The sequence below is a fragment of the Schistocerca gregaria genome, chromosome 6, assembly GCF_023897955.1.
Source record: "Schistocerca gregaria isolate iqSchGreg1 chromosome 6, iqSchGreg1.2, whole genome shotgun sequence".
Taxonomy (NCBI): Eukaryota; Metazoa; Arthropoda; class Insecta; order Orthoptera; family Acrididae; genus Schistocerca; species Schistocerca gregaria.
In genome coordinates, this window is record NC_064925.1 from 282,861,529 (window position 1) to 282,882,592 (window position 21,064).

At 45.6% G+C, this 21,064-nt stretch overlaps 1 protein-coding gene across 6 annotated transcripts in view; it reads left to right on the forward strand.

Annotated features, from left to right (window-relative positions):
• Positions 1 to 21,064, forward strand: part of LOC126278282 (inactive dipeptidyl peptidase 10-like) — a 1,623,672-nt gene that overhangs the window by 1,535,406 nt on the left and 67,202 nt on the right. For all 6 annotated transcript variants that reach the window (XM_049978288.1, XM_049978290.1, XM_049978291.1 and 3 more), the window contains exons 9-10: positions 5,090 to 5,213; positions 15,250 to 15,473. In XM_049978288.1, the coding sequence (XP_049834245.1) occupies positions 5,090 to 5,213; positions 15,250 to 15,473 (348 nt within the window). The remainder of the gene's footprint in view (positions 1 to 5,089; positions 5,214 to 15,249; positions 15,474 to 21,064) is intronic.

Sequence of the window (21,064 nt, forward strand, 5' to 3'; positions counted from 1 at the left end):
TAACTTCTCCTTACTACAATTTACCGAAGTTGGTTTAAAAAAAACTATCTCGCTGTGTTTTCATCTGACCAATCAGGGTCTCAATGTTAACCTTAAGCTCCGCCTACAAAAATTCTGTCTATCCTATGAGAAACGTTATACTTTTCGTGGTGGGGCAATGTTTTTAAAGTTTGCAACGTAACAGAGACGCGAAACAGTCTCACGCTAAAACTTGCAGCTGTTGTGGTCCTTTTAGCGTTATCGTAAGATCTATACTGTTCTTCTGGAGGGCTCTATCTTTTAACATGGGCTGGGGGGTGGTCCTAATGTAACAGAGACGCGAAAAAGTCTCACGCTAAAAGTTGCGGGTGGTGTGGCCCTTTCTGTGTTATCGTAAGATCTATACTATTTTTCTGGAGGGCTGTAGCTTTTAACATGGGCTGGGTGGGGGGGGGGGGGTTGGGGGGGGGGGGGGTCCTTGACGTAACAGAGACGCGAAAAAGTCTCACGCTAAAACTTGCGGGTTGTGTGGCCCTAGTAGTTAGCTGGCGACGTGGGTGTCCAGTCCGTCCCTTATCGTAGGGCCTTCTGGCTTAACACGGTTCTGCTCTCGGCTTCTGTTCTCGTTTCTCCCCTCGGAACTGCGTCGGTCTAACGGTGGGAAGGTATGACATGCATTTAGGCATTCTTGTGTTAGTCTGTGGTATTCCATTTGCTCACTCGTTACTCGTAATACTTTGGTTAATTTAATGTCACGATTTATTCGAAGCTATGTGACATACTACTGGATTTGCTTGTCATGTCAGGGTTTCATGGAAGGTGTTGGATTTGCCTGACACCTTACAGTTTGGTTGATCTCTCTCGTACTTCAGAGATGCATCTTACTGACATTTGCACTGTGCGTTACTGCTGCTAAAATGTTAGTTTCATTTCTTTCGTCAGTTGCTCTTGTTTTTCCTTGGCGTATTTTATTCTCCACACTTCCAGTTTCTAGAACCTTTTTATAACGTTTGCAACGACTGGTCATGAGTGCTTGGCGCGATCTGGCCATTCTTCAGCATACATCCGCATCGCTGCTGTAATAGTTCGCCGAGAATCGCCATAAACGATATTTACTTTTTCGACTGTCATATATATTGTGAATGTCTGAATAGCTTTACAAGAAAGCTATCTGATTGTTACAGCTGTAGAACCCACACTACTGGGCTTCAAGCCCACAGGTAAACAGAAGAACCTTAGCCGAGTTTCGTGATTGCTTGCATTTGGTATAACAGGGCAGACGCTAGAAGAAACTCTTCTCTTGGCGAAGGCACATAGTTAGTGGCGCTGTTAACTTTGTGCTATTTGATGAAGTCCTTTACGTGTTATATCGTTGAAGTTCTCTTAGAACCTTCTTTCAAATGCCATAGAAAACTTGTATACATAGTTCCGTCAGAAAAATAATCGGTGTCGTAATTCGGTGACTATAAACGATAAGAACCACTTGCGAACGTCAATAACTTCGCCATATTGTCCGCTATAACTTGGGGAAAACAGCACCTCGATATATTTATTCATTCTGGATATATTTGGGGTGGCCTGTCTTAGCTGCCACCCCCCGTTCAGAGAAAGGCAGCACGAATGGTGACAGGTTAACCTGGCTCGTGTTTCGGAGATGCGGAAGAAACTGACCTGGCAGATACTTGAAGATGAGGCAGGCTATCCCGAGAAAGCCTGCTTACGATGTTTCAGTCACCAGTTTTAAATTGTGAATCTAGGAATACACTACGACCCCTACGTATCGTTCCCTCAGGGATGGTGAGGAGAGCGCACGGAGGCATTTAAAGAATCATTTTTACCGTCCTGCATACATGAATGGGAAGGGCAAAAGCCCTACGCCAGTGATACAACGGGAAGTAATCTCTGTCATGCACTTCACAGTGGTTTGGACAGTATGGTTGTAGATGTAAATGTTGAACTGTATGGAACGTACTAAGTCTCCTAACTACAGCAGAGGACTGAAAATTAAGATGTATTGTTAGAATATGCGATAACATAGGAATTATAGCAGAAGGAATATCGAAAAAACAATGATTCTGTTTGGACATACACTGAGGAGACAAAAGCCATGGGATACCTCCCAGTGTCGTATTGGACCTCCTTTTGCCCGGCGTGGTGCAGAAACTCGACGTGACATGGACTGAGTAAGTCGCTGAAAGTCCCCTGCAGAAATACTGAACCGTGCTGCATCTCGACCCATAAATGTTCGATGGGATTCATTTCGGCCAAATCATTTGTTCGAATCGTCCAGAATGTTCCTCAAGCCAGTCGCGAACACTTGTGGCCTGACGACATGGCGCATTGTCATGCAAACCATTTCATCGTTGTTCGGGAACATGAAGTTCATGAATGGCTGAAAATGGTCTCTAAGTAGCGAGACGTAACCATTTACAGTCAATGATCGCTTCCATTGGACCAGAGGACCCGGTCCATTCCGTGAAATCATAGTCCACTCTCATACGGAGCCAACATCAGCTTGCACAGTGCCACGGCTTCGTAGGGTCTGCACCACACTCGAACGCAACCATCAACTGAAATAGGGACTCGTCTGACGAGGCCATGGTTTTCCACTCGTCTAGGGCCCAACCGACATGGGCGCGTTGCAGGCGACTTCGTGCTATTAGCAAAAGCCCTGGCGTCGGTCATCTGCTGCCATAGCCCATTAACGTCATATTTCGCCGCACAGTCCCAGCGGATGTGTTCGTCGTACGATGCACATTGATTTCTGTGGTTATTTCACGCAATGTTGCTTGTCTGTTAACACTGACAACTCAAAGAAAACACCGCTGTTCTAGATCGTCAAATCAAGACCATCGATCAATGCGTTGTTTGTGGTGACAGGCCATGCCTCAGACTTGGTATTCTCGGCGCACCCTTGACACTGGGGATCTTGGAATACTGAATTACCTAACGGTTTCCGAAATGGAATGGCCCATGCGTCTAGCTTCAACCATTCCGCGTTCAGAGTCTGTTAATTCCCGCGGTGCGGCCACAGTCACGTCGGAAACGTTTTCACATGAATCACCTCAGTGTGAATGACAACTCTGCTTATACACTGCCCTTTTATACGTAGTGTACAAAATACCACCGTCAGTGTATGCGTACATATCGCTGTCCCGTAACTTAACCGAACATATTTTCAAATGTCTTTGAGGAAAGAAGACAACAGAGTCCTGGATTAAACAGACTAAGAAATATATGAAAATAAACGACACGCGAGAAAAAGAGGTGACAGGAAAGGAATTTTTTATGAAGAAAGGATTGAAAGTAGGTGGCGTGGTTGAATGGAACAATACTAAGAAGTAGAAAGACATACCAGGGAATCAACCAGAATATTGTCCATGATCCTTAGGAGACCAAAACTGGAATGATTAATCAATAATCCTAATAACAATAATGTGTCAATGGTTGCTAAGGAGTCAGGGCTGTGAATGCGGACGCTACTGAATCTCATGGTGATGGTAATGCCCTGTGACTCTAGACTAATGCCGGCCGCTGTGGCCGAGCGGTTCTACGAGCTTCAGTCTGGAACCACGCTGCTGAAACGGTCGCATGTTTGAATCCTGCCTCGGGCATGTATGTGTGTGATGTCCTTAGATTAGTTAACTTTAAGTAGTTCTAAGTGTGGAGGACTGATGACCTCAGATGTTAAGTCCCACAAGGCTTAGAGCCGTTTGAACCATTTCTAGACTAGTGCAATATTGAATTTATGGTGTTGTTTCATCTGAATGCAGAACTGTATAACACAAATGACGCACAAAAAAGGGAGATAATTGCCATATTTGTTCATATGAGCAATTTGTAGAAAAGTGAGGGGCGATCAAAAAGTTTCCGTTCGAAGGCCTTACAGTATAGAATCAGTATGTCGAGGCAAAATCGCCATGAGCACTGACGCAGTCATCCCACATCGACGCACCAGCTTGAAGATAACCGTTTGGTAAAACACCGTGTCCTGCTCCGTGAAGAGGTCAGTAACTAGAGTGAGATTTTCACTCTGCAGCGGAGTGTGCGCTGATAAGAAACATCCTGGCAGATTAAAACTGTGTGCCGGACCGAGACTCGAACTCGGGACCTTTGCCTTTTGAGGGCAAGTGCTCTACCATCTGAGTTACCCGAGCACGACTCACGCCCCGTCCTCACAGCTTTACTTCTCCGAGTACCTCGTCTCCTACTTTCCAAACTTTACAGAAGCTCTCCTGCGAACCTTGCAGAACTAGCACTCCTGAACGAAAGGATATTGCGGAGACATGGCTTAGCCACAGCCTGGAGGAAGTTTCCAGAATGAGAGATTCACTCTACAGCGGAGTGTGTGCTGATATCAAACTTCTTGGCAGATTAAAACTGTATGCCGGACCGAGACTCGAAATCGGGACCTTTGCCTTCCGCAGGAGAGCTTCTGTAAAGTTTGGAAAGTAGGAGACGAGGTACTGGCAGAAGTAAAGCTGTGAGGACGGAGCGTGAGTCGTGCTTGCGTAGCTCAGATGGTAGAGCACTTGCCCGTGAAAGGCAAAGGTCCCGAGTTCGAGTCTCGGTCCGGCACACAATTTTAATCTCCCTGGAAGTTTCGGGTCAGTAACTGCCCGCTGCGCATCCGCATCCGCCAGGAATCTTTGACCCGTCAAGGCTTTTATTTAAGCGACTGAAGGCGTAATAATCGCATGGAGAAAGACCAGGACCATTGGACGGGTACTCCTGTGCCTCCATTTCAGTTGTCGAAATTCCTGCGGACGTACATTATCATGAAGCAGCACACACCTTGTTGCACCATTCCACAATGGTGGGTTTCGACAGACATGCCGCCCCATACTCGTTCTTCATCCTTCGATGGATGTCTACCCGTGTGTGTCCATCGGCAGCCAACAAAAGAATAACAGCATGATGGTCCTGTTTGGACGCATTTGGTAATAACATCGGCGTAATTCACGTTGCTGCATTTACCGCATGCATCGGAGTCCCGCTACGTTGCAAATTTGCTGCAGCAGCGCCCTCAAACGGAAACTTTTTGATCCCCTTATAATTCTGGGAGTTTCTGACTCGATATGATGTATTACAAATCTGTGTGGGATTGCAGGGACCAGTACTTCACGTCGGTGAGGTGGCTATCGAATGATGAGGTGTCCGTGGTGTGGCTGAACCGCCGGCAGAATGTCTCAGTCATATCCATTTGCCGCGCCAAGGTGTGGAATTGTGAGCAGGTGAGTCACCCCAGTGCAGTACTGGGCTTCGTTTAAGATTTATTTCTACATTATCTGATTAGAAGGCGCTGCTACTTTCCTTTTTACTGCCAATCTTACATTAAAATCCAAAAATAAAAAATCTACAGGTTATTTTTTAGCAGCCAGTCACTGTTAACAATGCTGCTTTGCTGGCTGTTAACCCTTTGGCTGCGCATTTAGTCTGAGCGCCTGCCTTCTATATGCGTGGAATTTTCAAGTGGAGCGCATACACTGACGTAAAAAAAATCTCAGCACCAAAAAAGAATTAATGCTGAGTAATGAAATTTCGGGAATACATTTGTTTAGAAACATTTCAGTGGACTCTGCAAGATTACAGGTTAACGTAAGACTAACAACCGATGCGAGAATATTGAATGCGAGAATATTGATGCGAGAATATTGAATGCAAACGTGCATGCATCTTTGATTCCATACTTTTAGATTTCCAGAAGGCTTTCGACACTGTTCCTCACAAGGGTCTTCTAACCAAACTGCGTGCCTACGGAGTATCGCCTCAGTTGTGCGACTGGATTCGGATTTGCTGTCAGAAAGGTCACAGTCCCTACTAATAGACGGAAAGTCATCGAGTAAAACAGAAGTAACATCCAGCGCTCCCCGAGGAAGTGTTATAGACCTTCTATTGTTGCTGATCTATATTAACGACATAGGAGACAATCTGAGTAGCCGTCTTAGATTGTTTGCAGAAGATGCTGTCATTTACCGTCTTGTAAAGTCATCAGATTATCAAAAGGACTTGCAAAATGATTTAGATAAGATATCTGTATGGTGCAAAAAGTGTCAATTGACCCTGAATAAAGAAAAGTGTGAGTTATTCACATGAATACTAAAAGAGGTCCGCTAAATTTCGATTACGCGGTAAATGGCACAAATCTGAAGACTGTAGATTCAACTAAATACTTAGGGATTACCATTAAAAATAACATAAATTGGAACAATCACATAGATAGTATTGTGGGTAGAGCAAACCCAAGACTGCTATTCATTGGCAGAACACTTACAAGGTACAACAAGTCTACTAAAGAGACTGCTTACACCACGCTTGTCCGCCCAATTCTGGGGTATTGCTGTGCGGTGTGGGATCCGCATCAGTTGGGACTGACAGATGACATCGAAAAAGTACAAAGAAGGGCAGCTGGTTTTGTATTATCGCGAAACAGGTGACATATTGTCACAGACATGATACGTGAATTTGAGTGGCAATCGTTAAAACAAAGACTTTTTCGTTGCGACGAGATCTTCTCATGAAACTTCAATCACCAGTTTTCTCCTCCGAGCCGGCCGCGGTGGCCGCGCGGTTCTAGGCGCTCAGTCCGAAACCGCGCGACTGCTACGGTTACAGGTTCGAATCCTGCCTAGGGCATGGATGTGTGTGATGTCCTTTGATTAGTTGTGTTAAGTAGTTCTAAGTTCTAGGGGACTGATGACCTCAGATGTTAAGTCCCATAGTGCTCAGAGCCATTTGAACCATTTTTCTTCTCCGATTGCGAAAACATTCTGTTACCACCCATTTACATAGGGAGAAATGATCATCACGATAAAATAAGAGCAATAGGGGCTCCTACAGAAAAATTTAAGTGATCTTTTTCCCCGCGTGCCGTTCGAGAGAGGAACTGTAGAGAGACAGCTTGAAGGTGGTTCATTGAACGCTCTGCCAATATTGTGAACAGAGAGTAACCACGTAGGTGTAGATGTAGATGTACCGATGCCGGATGTCAGTTTGTGGGATGGAGTTCCACGCCTGTTGCACTTGGTCAGTCAGCACAGGGACAGTGGAGATGTCGTCCGATGATGTACCACATGTGTTAGACAGGAGACAGATGTGGTGATTGAGCAGACCGGGGCAACATGTAGACATTCTGTACAGCATGTTGTGTTACGACAGTGGTATGTGGGCGGGCGTTATCCTGTTGGACACTGCCCTTGGAATGCTGTTAATGATAGGCAGCACAACAGGTCGAATCACCAGAACGAAGTACGAATTTGCAGTCAGAGTGCGTGGTATAACCAAGAGAGTGCTCCTGCTGTCATACGAAATCGCACCCTAGACCATAACTCCAGGTGTATGTCCAATGTGTCTAGCACGCAGGAAGGTTGGTAGTGGGTCCTCAATTGGTAACCTTCTAACCAACGCACGGCCATCGTTGGCATTAAGACAGAACCACGTACCTTCAGGAAGCACAACAGACCTCCAGCCTGCTCTCCGATGAGCTAACGCTTGACACCACTGAAGTCGCTAATGGTGTGGTATGGGGACAGTGGACTGCAGGTTCCAAGCCATCTGGCTCGAGCTATCCTTGAAGTGACAGATTTTTAATAGTTCGTTGTGTCAGTGTAGTGCCAATTGCTGCTCACACTGCTGCTGCAGATGCAGTACGATGCGCCAGAGCATAGTGGAAGTAGTACCACGTGATCGTCCGGAGCGTCGGCTTCTTGCGACCATGCATTCCCGTGACCACTGCTGTCAGCAGTCATATACAGTGGCTATATCGCAGAAGCAACATTGTGCTTCTCGTAAGCCTATTAGACGACGTAGCTGAAACTCAGAGAGGTGCTGATGATAGCGTCTTTGCCGCTTTAGAGGCTTACCTCGACCAATCTGAAAGGTAGTGTTTGTTGCACAACTTCTCCTTGGTGATATGATTTTTTTCAAATGGTTCAAATGACTCTCAGCACTATGGGACTTAAAATCTATGGTCATCAGTCCCCTAGAACTTAGAACTACTTAAACCTATCTAACCTAAGGACATCACACAACATCCAGCCATCACGAGGCAGAGAAAATCCCTGACCCCGCCGGGAATCGAACCCGGGAACCCGGGCGTGGGAAGCGAGAACGCTACCGCACGAGCACGAGATATGGGCTGATTTTTTTCTTTTTTTTTTCCTTCAGTGTTTATACGATTCTAGCAGTCGATGGTTACTACTGAGAAAAAACCTAAGGCATAAAATGAAGTTTTAGTGTTAATTTTCTTTCTTTTTTGAATCGTTATAGAGACTTACTTTTTTTTAAAGAGATATGTTAGGTGGAAAAAACATGTAAGTTTTTACATTAGCAAAACTTCAAAGTGTGTGGTCTTTCGAAACAAAAATTCAAATGTATCTAGTGTCACTTCCTTGCGCATACAGTACACTGTCTGTGGGCAGTCTTCTTTGATGTTCCTGGAATTAGCGAGATAACGTGGCTCTCGGTTAGGGGAGAAACTATCAAATCAGCCTATATGCTTCCACGAAGGCCCTCTGCTGGAAATGAGATACTGAAATACACTACAGGCCATTGAAATTGCTACACCAAGAAGAAATGCAGATGATAAACGGGTATTCATTGGACAAATATATTATACAAGAACTGACATGTGATTACATTTTCACGTAATTTGGGTGCATAGATCCTAAGAAATCAGTACCCAGAACAACCAGCTCTGGCCGTAATAACGGCCTTGATACGCCTGGGAATTGAGTCAAACAGAGCTTGGATGGCGTGCACAGGTACAGCTGCCCATGTAGCTTCAACACGATACCACAGTTCATCAACAGTAGTGACTGGCGTACTGTGACGAACCAGTTGCTCGGCCAACATTTACCAGACGTTTTCAATTGTTGAGAGATCTGGAGAATGTGCTGGTCAGAGCAGCAGTCGAACATTTTCTGTATCCAGAAAGGCACATACAGGACCTGCAACATGCAGTCGTGCATTACCCTGCTGAAATGTAGGGTAGAGCCAGGGGTCGTAACACATCTGAAATGTAACCTCCACTGTTCAAAGTGCCGTCAATGTGAACTAGAGGTGGCCGAGACTTATAACCAATGGCTCCCCATACCATCACGCCGGTTGATACGCCAGTATGGCGATGAAGAAAACACGCTTTCAATGTGCGTTCACCGCCATGTCGCCAAACACGGATGCGAACATCATGATGCTGTAAACAGAACCTGGATTCATCCGAAAAAATGACGTTTTGCCATTCGTGCACCCAGGTTCGTCGTTGAGTACACCACCGCAGGCGCTCCTGTCTGTGATGAGGCGTCAAGGGTAACCGCAGCCATGGTCTCCCAGCTGATAGTCCATGCTGCTATAAACGTCGTCGAACTGTTCGTGCACATGGTTGTTGTCCTGCAAACGTCCCCATCTGTTGACTCAGGCATCGAGACGTGGCTGCACGGTGCGTTACAGCCGTGCGGATAAGATGCCTGTCATCTCGACTGCTAGTGATACGAGGCCGTTTGGATCCAGCACTGCGTTCCGTATTACGCCCCTGAACCCACCGACTCCATATTCTGCTAACAGTCATTGGATCTCGACCAACGCGAGCAGCAAGGTCGCGATACGATAAACCTCAATCGCGATAGGCTACAATCCGACCTTTATCAAAGTCGGAAACGTGATGATACACATTTCTCCTCCTTACACGAGGCATCACAACAACGTTTCACCAGGCAATACCAGTCAACTGCTATTTGTGTATGAGAAATCGGTTGGAAACTTTCCTCATGTCAGCACGTTGTAGGTGTCGCCACCGGCATCTACTTCCTGTCGGTTAAATTTCGCGTCTGTAACACGTTATCTTCGTGGTGTAGCAATTTTAATGGCCAGTAGTGTATATCTTCACGTTTGAATTTTATACATCGCATGCTTGTTCAGCAGAGACAGATCCACCAAATGAAAAAAATACTTTTCTACATCATTTTACAGTTTTTCGTATACATTCCACTGAACATTGCATCATGTCGCTCCCGCCGACGGCCCGCTTGTTTTCAGTGTGGCTCAGGTTGCAAGCTGGTTTTCTTTTTGCTTCATTTGTCAGTTTTGTCAGTCGCTATAATTTAGCTTTTACTAAGAGTTGAAAGCCTTCTCTCTTTGCGCTTGTCCTGCCACTTGAGGGCAAAAAGTTTCTCTGTTGACAGAAACACGATGTCACACGGTTTAAGATTTTTCCTTACAGTTCCATAAGCATTTGTCACTTTGTCATGCAAATAAGAAAATAGCCGCGGGCTAGTGTACCAACCGTCAACATATGGCGTGTTTGACCTTTACCAAGATAGAGTTCTAGTGAATTAAGAACAATGTTTCCAGGTATTCCAGCATTTGCAACAAAATAGATTTCTTTTTTTACGTCCGTTGCAGCATCCATTTACACAAAACAAAAAACTCTATGCTAGATTTATAGCATTTGGATGGAACGTACTGTTGGAAGAGGACACGAACTTTGCAGAGAATAAAATTCTTATCAATGCACACTTTTTAAAAGGTTGGAAAGTATCAGGAAATTTTTATTTTAGATGACCCGGAATTCCCCTAATTTTCCAGGTTTTATCATCTCCAGGGACATTGTTACTATGTCTTGTCATGATTTGCGCAAACACTGGAGTAGATCGTTGATTCAATAATTGTATATTTCATTTTTTATCACTTGAGCCATCAGAAAATATACAGCAAGGAAACAGTAAATTTCATCACCGTTTGTGGTTTTCCAAGGCCGCATTCTTGATTTTTCACTGGTTTCTCTGCAAAGGTGCTCATAATATAATTTACATTGCTCAGCTATGTATTTCACAATTTCTTGGCCAAAAAAGCTTGGAAGCAGTATCTATCATCTAAATTGACGATTTTGTAACCGGAATGATCGTTATCGAAATTATACACGTAAGGTTCCAAATCATAGAGTTCCCCCCTAAAGTCATCTGTTTTGTGTCTTATAGCAGATTTGTCAGGCGTATGTTCAGACTCTTCTTCGATTTCGGAGGGAGAAGCGGGAGTAAAATCCAAATCTGGATCTATGTTTGCTGGTTCTCAAATATTTTGAATATTTGTGGTGACGGATTTACCTACAGGCTCACCGGCGTCACTACCTATCCAACTATCATCAACCGTATTGGGCAAATGAAGTCCTTATCGTCACTTTGATTTAGAAGACCCAGCAGCTCATCTTCCGTAACAGGACGGGAACGTCGTATCATTTTACTCGATGACACAGAAAGTGCAGCAAACACACCAGGTAATGTTACGATACCACTGACCTCTGATTCAGCATTCAGTAAGTCGTTCGGATGATTCCCAGTATTCCAACAGTTAGGCGGCCTACTTATGTAACAATCATCTCCGACTCGCTGGACGGATAGTAGACGTCATATGTATCTATGCGATTCTAGCAGTGAACTGCTGTAAATATTTTTCATGCCAAGTCGTATATACAAGGTGTTACAAAAAGGTACGGCAAAACTTTCAGGAAACATTCCTCACACACAAATAAAGAAAAGATTTTATGTGGACATGTGTCCGGAAACGCTTAATTTCCATGTTAGAGCTCATTTTAGTTTCGTCAGCATGGACTGTACTTCCTCTGATCACCGCCAGTTGGCCCAATTGAAGGAAAGACTTCGGTGCTTGTACTGTAGAGCAATGAGTAGCATGTCAACACTACCATAAAGCACATCAGTACGTAGCATCAACAGGATAGTGTTCATCACAAACGTGGTTCTGCAGTCAGTGCAATGTTTACAAATGCGGGGTTGGCAGATGCCCATTTGATGTATGAATTAGCACGGGGCAATAGCCGCGGCGCGGTACTTTCGTATAGAGACAGATTTCCAGAACGGAGATGTCCCGACAGGAAGACGTTCGAAGCAATTGATCAGCGTCTTAGGGAGCACGGAACATTCCAGCCTATGACTCGCGACTGGGGATGACCTAGAACGACGAGGACACCTGCAATGGACGAGGGAATTCTTCGTGCGATTGACGATAACCCTAATGTCAGCGTCAGAGAAGTTTCTGCTGTACAAGGTAACGTTGACCACGTCACTGTATGGAAAGTGCTACGGGAGAACCAGTTGTTTCCGTATCATGTACAGCGTGTGCAGGCACTATCAGCAGCTGATTGGCCTCGACGGTACACTTCTGCTAATGGTTCATCCAACAATGTGTCAATCCTCATTGCAGTGAAAATGTTCTCTTTACGGATGGGGCTTCATTCCAATGTGATCAAATTGTAAATTTTCAAAATTAACACGTGTGGGCTGACGAGAATCCGCACGCAATTGTGCAATCACGTCATCAACACAGATTTTCTGTCAACGTTTGGGCAGGCATTGTTGGTAATGTCTTGATTTGGCCCCATGTTCTTCCACCTACGCTCAATGGAGCACGTTATCATGATTTCATACGGGATACTCTACCTGTGCTGCTAGAACATGTGCCTTTACAAGTACGACACAACATGTGGTTCATGTACGATGGATCTCCTGCACATTTCAGTCGAAGTTTTCGTACGCTTCTCAACAACAAATTCGGTGACCGATGGATTGGTAGAGGCGGACCAATTCCATGGCCTCCACACTCTCCTGAAGAGAGTGCAATCGTTTCTGTAGTGCGGAAACGGAGCGATATATCTGACGTCGGAAAGGGCATGATCATTGGCTTTCAGGCCAATGGTAGAAGGGTTTCCCAAATGGCTAAATGTGTAAACTGCTCACGTTCTACCGAGGTTAAAGTGTACCTTGCATGGCGATATGGCGCTATCCAAAACTGACGTCGGGGCAAATGTGGTGCATGAGGGGCCACAGATGATAGAGGTGAATGATAGCCGCAGAGGTGCTTACAGGCAATTAGATGTGCAACTGTAGACGTGACTGCCCAGATGAGCCAAGGGGCTACCAACAGCGTCTCCTCAACGATCGTTCAAAAAATGTTGCTCTCCTAGCATGCACCTGGTTCGTGCACCCATCATGACTGCTGTTCTTTGGTGACGAAGGCCGGATTTGCACGCCAATGCTGCCGACGTTGCCGTTTCTTGATGGCGCTCCATGAATCTGTTTTAAGAGGCGACCAAAATGTTTACGTTCAAAGGGCGTACAGTACAGAACTGGTATAGCAATGAGGTAAAATAGCCACGAGCATGAGCATTGATGTAATCACCCCACCGACCCACCAGGTCCTGCTGTATGAAAAAGTTAATAACTGCCTGCTACACATTCTTGTCCAACAGGAATCGTCGACCCTTCCAGGCCTATTTTAAAGGACAGATGGCGGGATGAACTCGTAGGGAGAGATCAGGACTATAGGCCGGGTGCTTGAGGGTGTCCCACTAGTAACGGATGAGGCTGGCCACCAAGATCGACTTGTGTCCTATTGCGACCAGCACAGGACTTGGCACACCATTCCACAATGCTGGTTTTCGATAGATACGTTCCCCCTTCTACATTATTCATTCCCTGTTGGATGTCTATCGATGTGTGTCCTTCGGCTGCCAAGAAAATAATAACAGCACGTTGATCCTATCTGAATGAATTTGTTAATATCGTCGCCACAATTCACGTTTCCGCATTTCCTGCCCGCACTTTCGAAAGACATACAAACCCTTGCCCACATGCTGGTGCTTATACAGGGTGTTACAAAAAGGTACGACCAAACTTTCAGGAAACATTCCTCACACACAAAGAAAGAAAATATGTTATGTGGACACGTGTCCGGAAATGCTTACTTTCCATGTTGGAGCTCATTTTATTACTTCTCTTCAAATCACATTAATCATGAAATGGAAACACACAGCAACAGAACGTACCAGCGTGACTTCAAACACTTTGTTACAGGAAATGTCCTTCGTTAGCGAGGATACATGCATCCACCCTCCGTCGCATGGAATCCCTGATGCGCTGATGCAGCCCTGGAGAATGTCGTGTTGTATCACAGCCGTCCACAATACGGGCACGAAGAGTCTCTACATTTGGTACCGGGGTTGCGTAGACAAGAGCTTTCAAATGCCCCCATAGATGAAAGTCAAGAGGGTTGAGGTCAGGAGAGCGTGGAGGCCGTGGAATTGGTCCGCCTCTACCAATCCATCGGTCACCGAATCTGTTGTTGAGAAGCGTACGAACACTTCGACTGAAATGTGCAGGAGCTCCATCGTGCATGAACCACATGTTGTGTCGTGCTTGTAAAGGCACATGTTCTAGCAGCGTATGAAATCATGATAACGTGCTCCATTGAGCGTAGGTGGAAGAACATGGGACCCTATCAAGACATCACCAACAATGCCTGCCCAAACGATTCACAGAAAATCTGTGTTGGTGACGTGATTGCACAACTGCGTGCGGATTCTCGTCAGCCCACACAGGTTGATTGTGAAAACTTACAATTTGGTCACGTTGGAATAAAGCCCCATCCGTAAAGAAAACATTTGCACTGCAATGAGGATTGACACATTGTTGGATGAACCATTCGCAGAAGTGTACCGTCGAGGCCAATCAGCTGCTGATAGTGCCTGCACACGCTGTACATGATACGGAAACAACTGGTTCTCCCGTAGCACTCTCCATACAGTGATGCGGTCAACGTTACCTTGTACAGCAGCAACTTCTCCGACGCTGACATTAGGGTTATCGTCAAGTGCACGAGGAATTGCCTCGTCCATTGCAGGTGTCCTCGTCGTTCTAGGTCTTCCCCAGTCGCGAGTCGTAGGCTGCAATGTTCCGTGCTCCCTAAGACGCCCGCCAATTGCTTCGAACGTCTTCCTGTCGGGACACCTTGGTTCTGGAAATCTGTCTCGATACAAACGTACCGCGCCACGGCTATTGCCCCGTGCTAATCCGTAAATCAAATGGGCATCTGCCAACTCCGCATTTGTAAATATTGCACTGACTGCAAAACCACGTTCGTGATGAACACTAACCTGTTGATGCTACGTACTGATATGTTTGATGCTAGTACTGTAAAGCAATGAGTCGAATGTCAACACAAGCACCGAAATCAACATTACCTTCCTTCTTTTCTTTATTTGTGTGTGAGGAATGTTTCCTGAAAGCTTGGCCGTACCTTTTTGTAACACCCTGTATACTCTCATCGGAGACGTGCTAAGTTTCATGTACGCTCTGGTAACGCCCTCTAACATAACCTTTCTGATTGCTCCTTGTATTATCAGAACACCGTTGAAATTATGCATTGCATATGTAAGTCCCTCTCTCACAGCTTGAACCTCAGCCAGTTCTGTCCCTGTTGCAGACGCACCTCGAGCAGTCCAGCACTTGGCTGGAGCCTGGAGAGGCGCCCCTATTCTCCCCGGATGGTTCAACGTATGTGACGGTGTTGCCGGTGCAGGAGGCAGACCTGGGCAGCTACCCACATGTGGTCCAGGTGGAAACGGATACGCAGCGCGCGACCACGCTCACACAGGGCGCCTTCGAGGTCACCAGTATCGCCGCCTGGGACCACGAGAACCACCTTGTGTACGTTGCCTCCCGTCAACCACACAGACCAGTGCTCTGACCGTACAGGATTGTCGGTCAGTAGCTCAGGGGTTTCCGAAGACGACTGTGCAAAAACTAAGAGACACACAGAAAACCAACAAATACGAGGGTCACCCCAAAAGAAATGCACACTACTTTTTTTTAAATCCATCTTTTATTCTACATGTTTGAAAGTTTTACAGTGCGTAGATACATCCTTTAGGAACAATATTTTCATTTCTCCACATAATTTCCATCCCTCTCAACTGCCTAACGCCATCTTGGAACCAGCGCCTGTATACCCGCCCAGCAAAATACTGGACCGACGCGTTGGAGCCACTGTTTGGCAGCGTGCACAAGGGAGTCATCATGTTCAAACCTTGTTCCACGAAAAGAGTCTTTCAGTTTCCCAAAGAGATAATAGTCACATGGAGCCAGGTCAGGACTGTAAGGCGGTGTTTCAGTGTTGTCCATCCGAGTTTTGTGATCGCTTCGTGGTTGTTTGACTGACATGTGGCCTTACATTGTCGCCCAACAGCAAAACATCCTGCTTTTGCCGATGTGGTCGAACAGGACTCAGTCAAGCTTGAAGTTTCTTCAGGGTCCTCACATATTCATCAAAATTTATGGTGGTTCCACTTGGCATGACGTCCACAAGCAAGAGTCCTTCTGAATCGAAAAAAAACATAGCCATAACTTTTCCACCAGAAGGTGTGGTTTTGATTTTTGGTGAATTTGCATGATGCCACTCCACTGACTGCCTCTTCATCTCCGGTGAAAAATGATGGAGCCACGTTTCATCACCTGTCACAATTCTTCCAAGAAATTCATCTCCACCATTCTCATACTGTTCCAAAAGTTCGCTGCATACCGTTTTCCTTGTTTCTTTGTGAGCCACTGTCAATATCCTGGAAACCCATCTGGCACAAACCTTTTTTAACGCCAACACTTTCAGTACGCTGAAAACACTTCCTTCCCCTGTTCACTGTCATGCGTCTGTCAGCAGTCACCAATTCGTTAACTCTCTGCACAGTGTCTGGAGTGTGTGCAGTACGAGGCCTGCCGCTGCGAGGACAATCCTCAATATTGCCGTGCCCGCTTTCGTCACGTAACCTGCTTGCCCACCGACTAACTGTACTGCGATCGACAGCAGCATCTCCGAACTCCTTTTTCAACCTCTTGTGTATGTTTCCCACTGTCTCGTTTTCACAGCACAGGAATTCTATGACAGCACGTTGCTTCTTGCGAATGTCAAGTGTAACAGCCATCTTCAAGACATGCTGTCACGGCGTCACTCACGGTAAAAGGTTGAACTAAGTTTGGAAACAACCGGGAAGGATGGATCTACACACTGTAAGACTTTCACACTTGCAGAATTAAAACTGTATTTTTACAAAAATAGCGTGCATTTCTTTTGGAGTGACGCTCGTATTAGAGGTAGAACATCTCTAGAGGTTTGAATAAATAATACGCAGAGGAGGCAAAAGTCATAGAATACCTTTTCATATCGTGTCGGACGTCCTGTATGGTGTAGTGTGCCGGGTGTAGTGCAGTAACTTGACGTGGCATGGACTCAAAAAGCCGTCGGAAGTCAAGTGAAGAAATACTGACACGTACTGCCTCTATAGCTCTCCATAAATACGAAAGTGTTCGGTGCAGGATTTTGTGCAGAAACTGACCTCTCTATTATGTCTCATAAATGTTCGCTGGGTGGAAAAATCACTAGCTCAAACTGTCCAAAACTTTCTTCAAAACAATCACACACAATTGTGACCTGCTGACAGGGCACACTGTCATCCATACAAATTCCTTCGTTATTTGGTAACATTAAGTCCATGAATTGCTGCAAACGGTCTCCAAGTAGGTAAACATAACAATTTCCAGTCAATGATTGGTTCAGTTGCTCCAAAGGACCTAGTCCATTCCATGGAAGCACACCCCATGCTATTATGGAGACAACATCAGCTTACGAAGTGCCTTGCTGGCATCTTGGTACCACGGTTCCGAGGGGTCTGCGCCACACTTGAACTCTACCATCAGCTCTTACTAACTAAAATCGGGACACTTTTGCCCAGACCCTGGTTTTCCAGTCTTCTACAGTCCAATCGTTATGGATCAAGAGCCCAGGTGTGGCGCTGCAAGTGATGATGCACTGTTAGCAAAGGCACTCGCGTCTGCCATCTACTGTAATAATCCGTTAACGCCATATTTCTACGATTATTTCAAGTTCTGTTACTTGTCTGTTAGCACTGACAAGTCTACGCAAATGCCGCTGCTCTCAGTCATTAAGCGAAGGCCGTCAGCTGCTGTGTTATCCGTGGTGTGAAATAATGCTTGAATCTGGTATTCTCGGCACACTCTTGACACTGTGGATCTCAGGATATCGAATTCCCTATCGATTTGCAAAATGGGATGTCCCGTGTGTGTTAACTCCAATTACCATTTCACTTTTAAAGTCTGTTAATTTTCGCCGTGCAGCCATAATGACACTGGAACCTTTTCACACGAATCCTCTGAGTACAAATGACAGTTCTGCCAGTGCACTGCCCTCTTGTACATTGTCCATGTGATAACACAGCCATCTCTGTTGTGTCCTATGACCTTTGTCACCTCAGTGTGTGTGTAGTGGCAAAGTTGCAAAGAGCAATACTAGGGGGCAAAAGCAACAGAACATGTACACAAATCATCTGTTCCTTATCGTCACACGAAGTAATTTCAAGCCTGCAGATAGGCAACCCAATGAATCCCTACAAACACCTACAATCTCTGATATAGTGACCCCATTCCAGAAATCCTGGAGGATCTCCAGTCTCTCCTCAAACCCTTAGACCCATCCAAGAACCTCTGCCTGGAGTCAGTCTCTCACCCCTACCACTCTCTGCACACCTACCTGCCACACACTTCTCAAAGTCCATAAACCCAACCACCCAGGATGCCCCATTGTGGCTGATTAATGTGCCCCCATTGAGAGAATCTCTGCTCTAGTAGACCAAAGCCTTCAGCCTATTATACAAAATCTACTCTCCTATATAAAAGGTACCAACAATTTCCTTCACCAACTCTTCACAGTTCCTGTTCCATACGGAGCACTGCTCGTCACTGTTGATGCCACCTCCCTTTACACTGACATCCGTGGCCTTGCTGCTATTGAACACCACCTTTCACAACAACTGACGTATTCCAAACCTACAACCTCCTTGGGCACCATGACCAACTGTATCCCCACCAACAATTGCTTCTCCTTTGGAGGCATCACATTTCAACAAATCAAGGGTATGGCACAGGGCATCTGCATAGCACCATCCTATGCCAGCCTATTTATGGGCCATCCAGAGGAATCCTTCATAACCAATAAAAAACCATTCATTGATGATATCTTTGTGATATGGATTGAAGGCGAGGACACCCTATCCGCATTCATCCAGGAACCCAACCCCATCCCCCTGATTTGCTTCACTTCGTCCTCCTAAACACAATATGCCACATTCCTTGATATTGACCTTCATCTCAAGGATGTCTACATCACTATCTCCACCCTTATCAAAGCTACAAACAATGAGCAATACTTCGACTTTGACAGCAGTTACCCATTCCATACCAAGTAGTCCCTTCCATACAGCCCATCTATCTGTGACTGTCACATCTGTAGTGACAAGCAGTCGCTCTCAAAATATAGCAAGAGTCTCACTGAGGCCTTCAGAGACTGTAGTTATCCTCCCAGTCTTGTACAGAAACGGATCTCCTGTGCCTTCTCTCTCGTCACCCACCATCTCTCAAAGTCCAACTGTCTGGCCACAAAGGAGCATTCCCCTCCTGACTCAGAACCACCTAGGTCTGGAGCAGCTGTATCATAATCCCCACCAGGATTTTGACTACTTCTTGTCATGCTCTGAAATGAGAAATGTTCTACCCACCACTCTTCTTGCACCTCCCACAGTGCTTTTCCACCGCCCACCGAACCTACACAATATCCTTGTCCATCCCTACACAACCTCTGCTTGCAACCCCTTGCCTCATGGCTTATGCCCTTGTAATAGACCTAGCTGCAAGACATGTCCCATAATCCTCCCACCAACACCTACTCCAATCTAGTCACAAGCATCACCTATCTCATCAAAGGTAGGGCTACCTGTGAAAACCAGTCATGCTGCAAGCACTGTGCTGTGTTCTATGTGGGCATGTCAGTCAACATGCTATCTGTCTACATGAATGGCCACTGACTGTGGCACAGAAACAGCTGGACCAACCAGTTGCTGAGCATACTGCCCACCACAATGTTCTTGATTTGAATGACTGCATCACAGCCTGTGCCATCTCGATCCTTCCTGCCAATGCCAGCTTTTCTGAATTGCACAGGTGGTAACTTTCCCTGCAATATATCCTATTCCCATAATATATCCCATTCCCATAATCCTTCTGGTCTCAGCCCTATCCATTACCCAGCTCTTCCCTTTCCTGTTCCCACTCCAGCATTACACAGCCTTCCATTCCACCAACACATCCGAAGCAGCTTTTTACTGGCCCCCACCCCTACCCTGCTATCCCTCCCCACCCCCGCCTCCTCCTTACTCCCAGCACCCAGACTACTTCTCCCAACATGCACAACTGCCCACAGTCTGGCTTCAGCAGCCAGAGACAGTTGTGTTTGCATGAATGTTATGTCTGAATGTTGTCCAATTGTGAAGAAGGTCTTCTGGCTGAAAGCTTACTTGTTTAACACTCTTTTTGTTGTGCATCTCTGCAGCTTAACACATCATCTTTATGGTGAGTAGCAATCTATACTTTTCACATTGCTGACAAAAACGCTTATCATTTCAAAACTGCTTCGCTGTTGGTATGAAGTACACCTTGTTGTAAAATGTGATCATATTCTTCAACATTTAGCTGTTTCTTAAGTGCAGAAATGGGACTATGTACTAACCATGAACAATACCTCTATTCCATAACACTGCCTTCTCCATAGTTCAGTGTTGGCACTACGCATGATGGCAGGTAACATTCTTAACTATCTGTCAAACCCAAATCTTTCCATTAAACTGCCTCAGTCTATCAGTACACAATGTCTGCCAGATCTTGGTTTACCTGTGGTTATTCCTTTGCGTTTCCACTTCACAATCACCTCACGAACAGTTGACTCTGTTTTAGAAGCACTGAAAATGTCCCTGATGGAGTTGTTGCTCAGGTGACATCCAGTGACTACTCTATTTTTGAAGTTGCTGACCAGCCCATTTGGCTGTTACTGCTTATCTTCTGACAACACAATACTCTCTAACTCCTTTCATATGCCCCTTGTAGAATCTAGTAGTCAGTTATGCATTACATAGTGGGTTCCTGATTCTTTTGATCAGATAATGTATAATGCTCACATGTAACCTTAAGAAATGTGTCACAAAGATGGAGCAAACAGTGGAATAAAGATGAAGAAGGAAAAGAAGCACAAAATCCATTATGATAAAATGAGTGAGTACAGCATACTGAGGATTTTGAAACTCTATACTTGACACAATAACTGACATCGCTAATCCCCTCATAATGTGAAAGGCAATTGATGTACAGGCTGGCGTGTGATGTGCTCCCACCACATGTAGTCA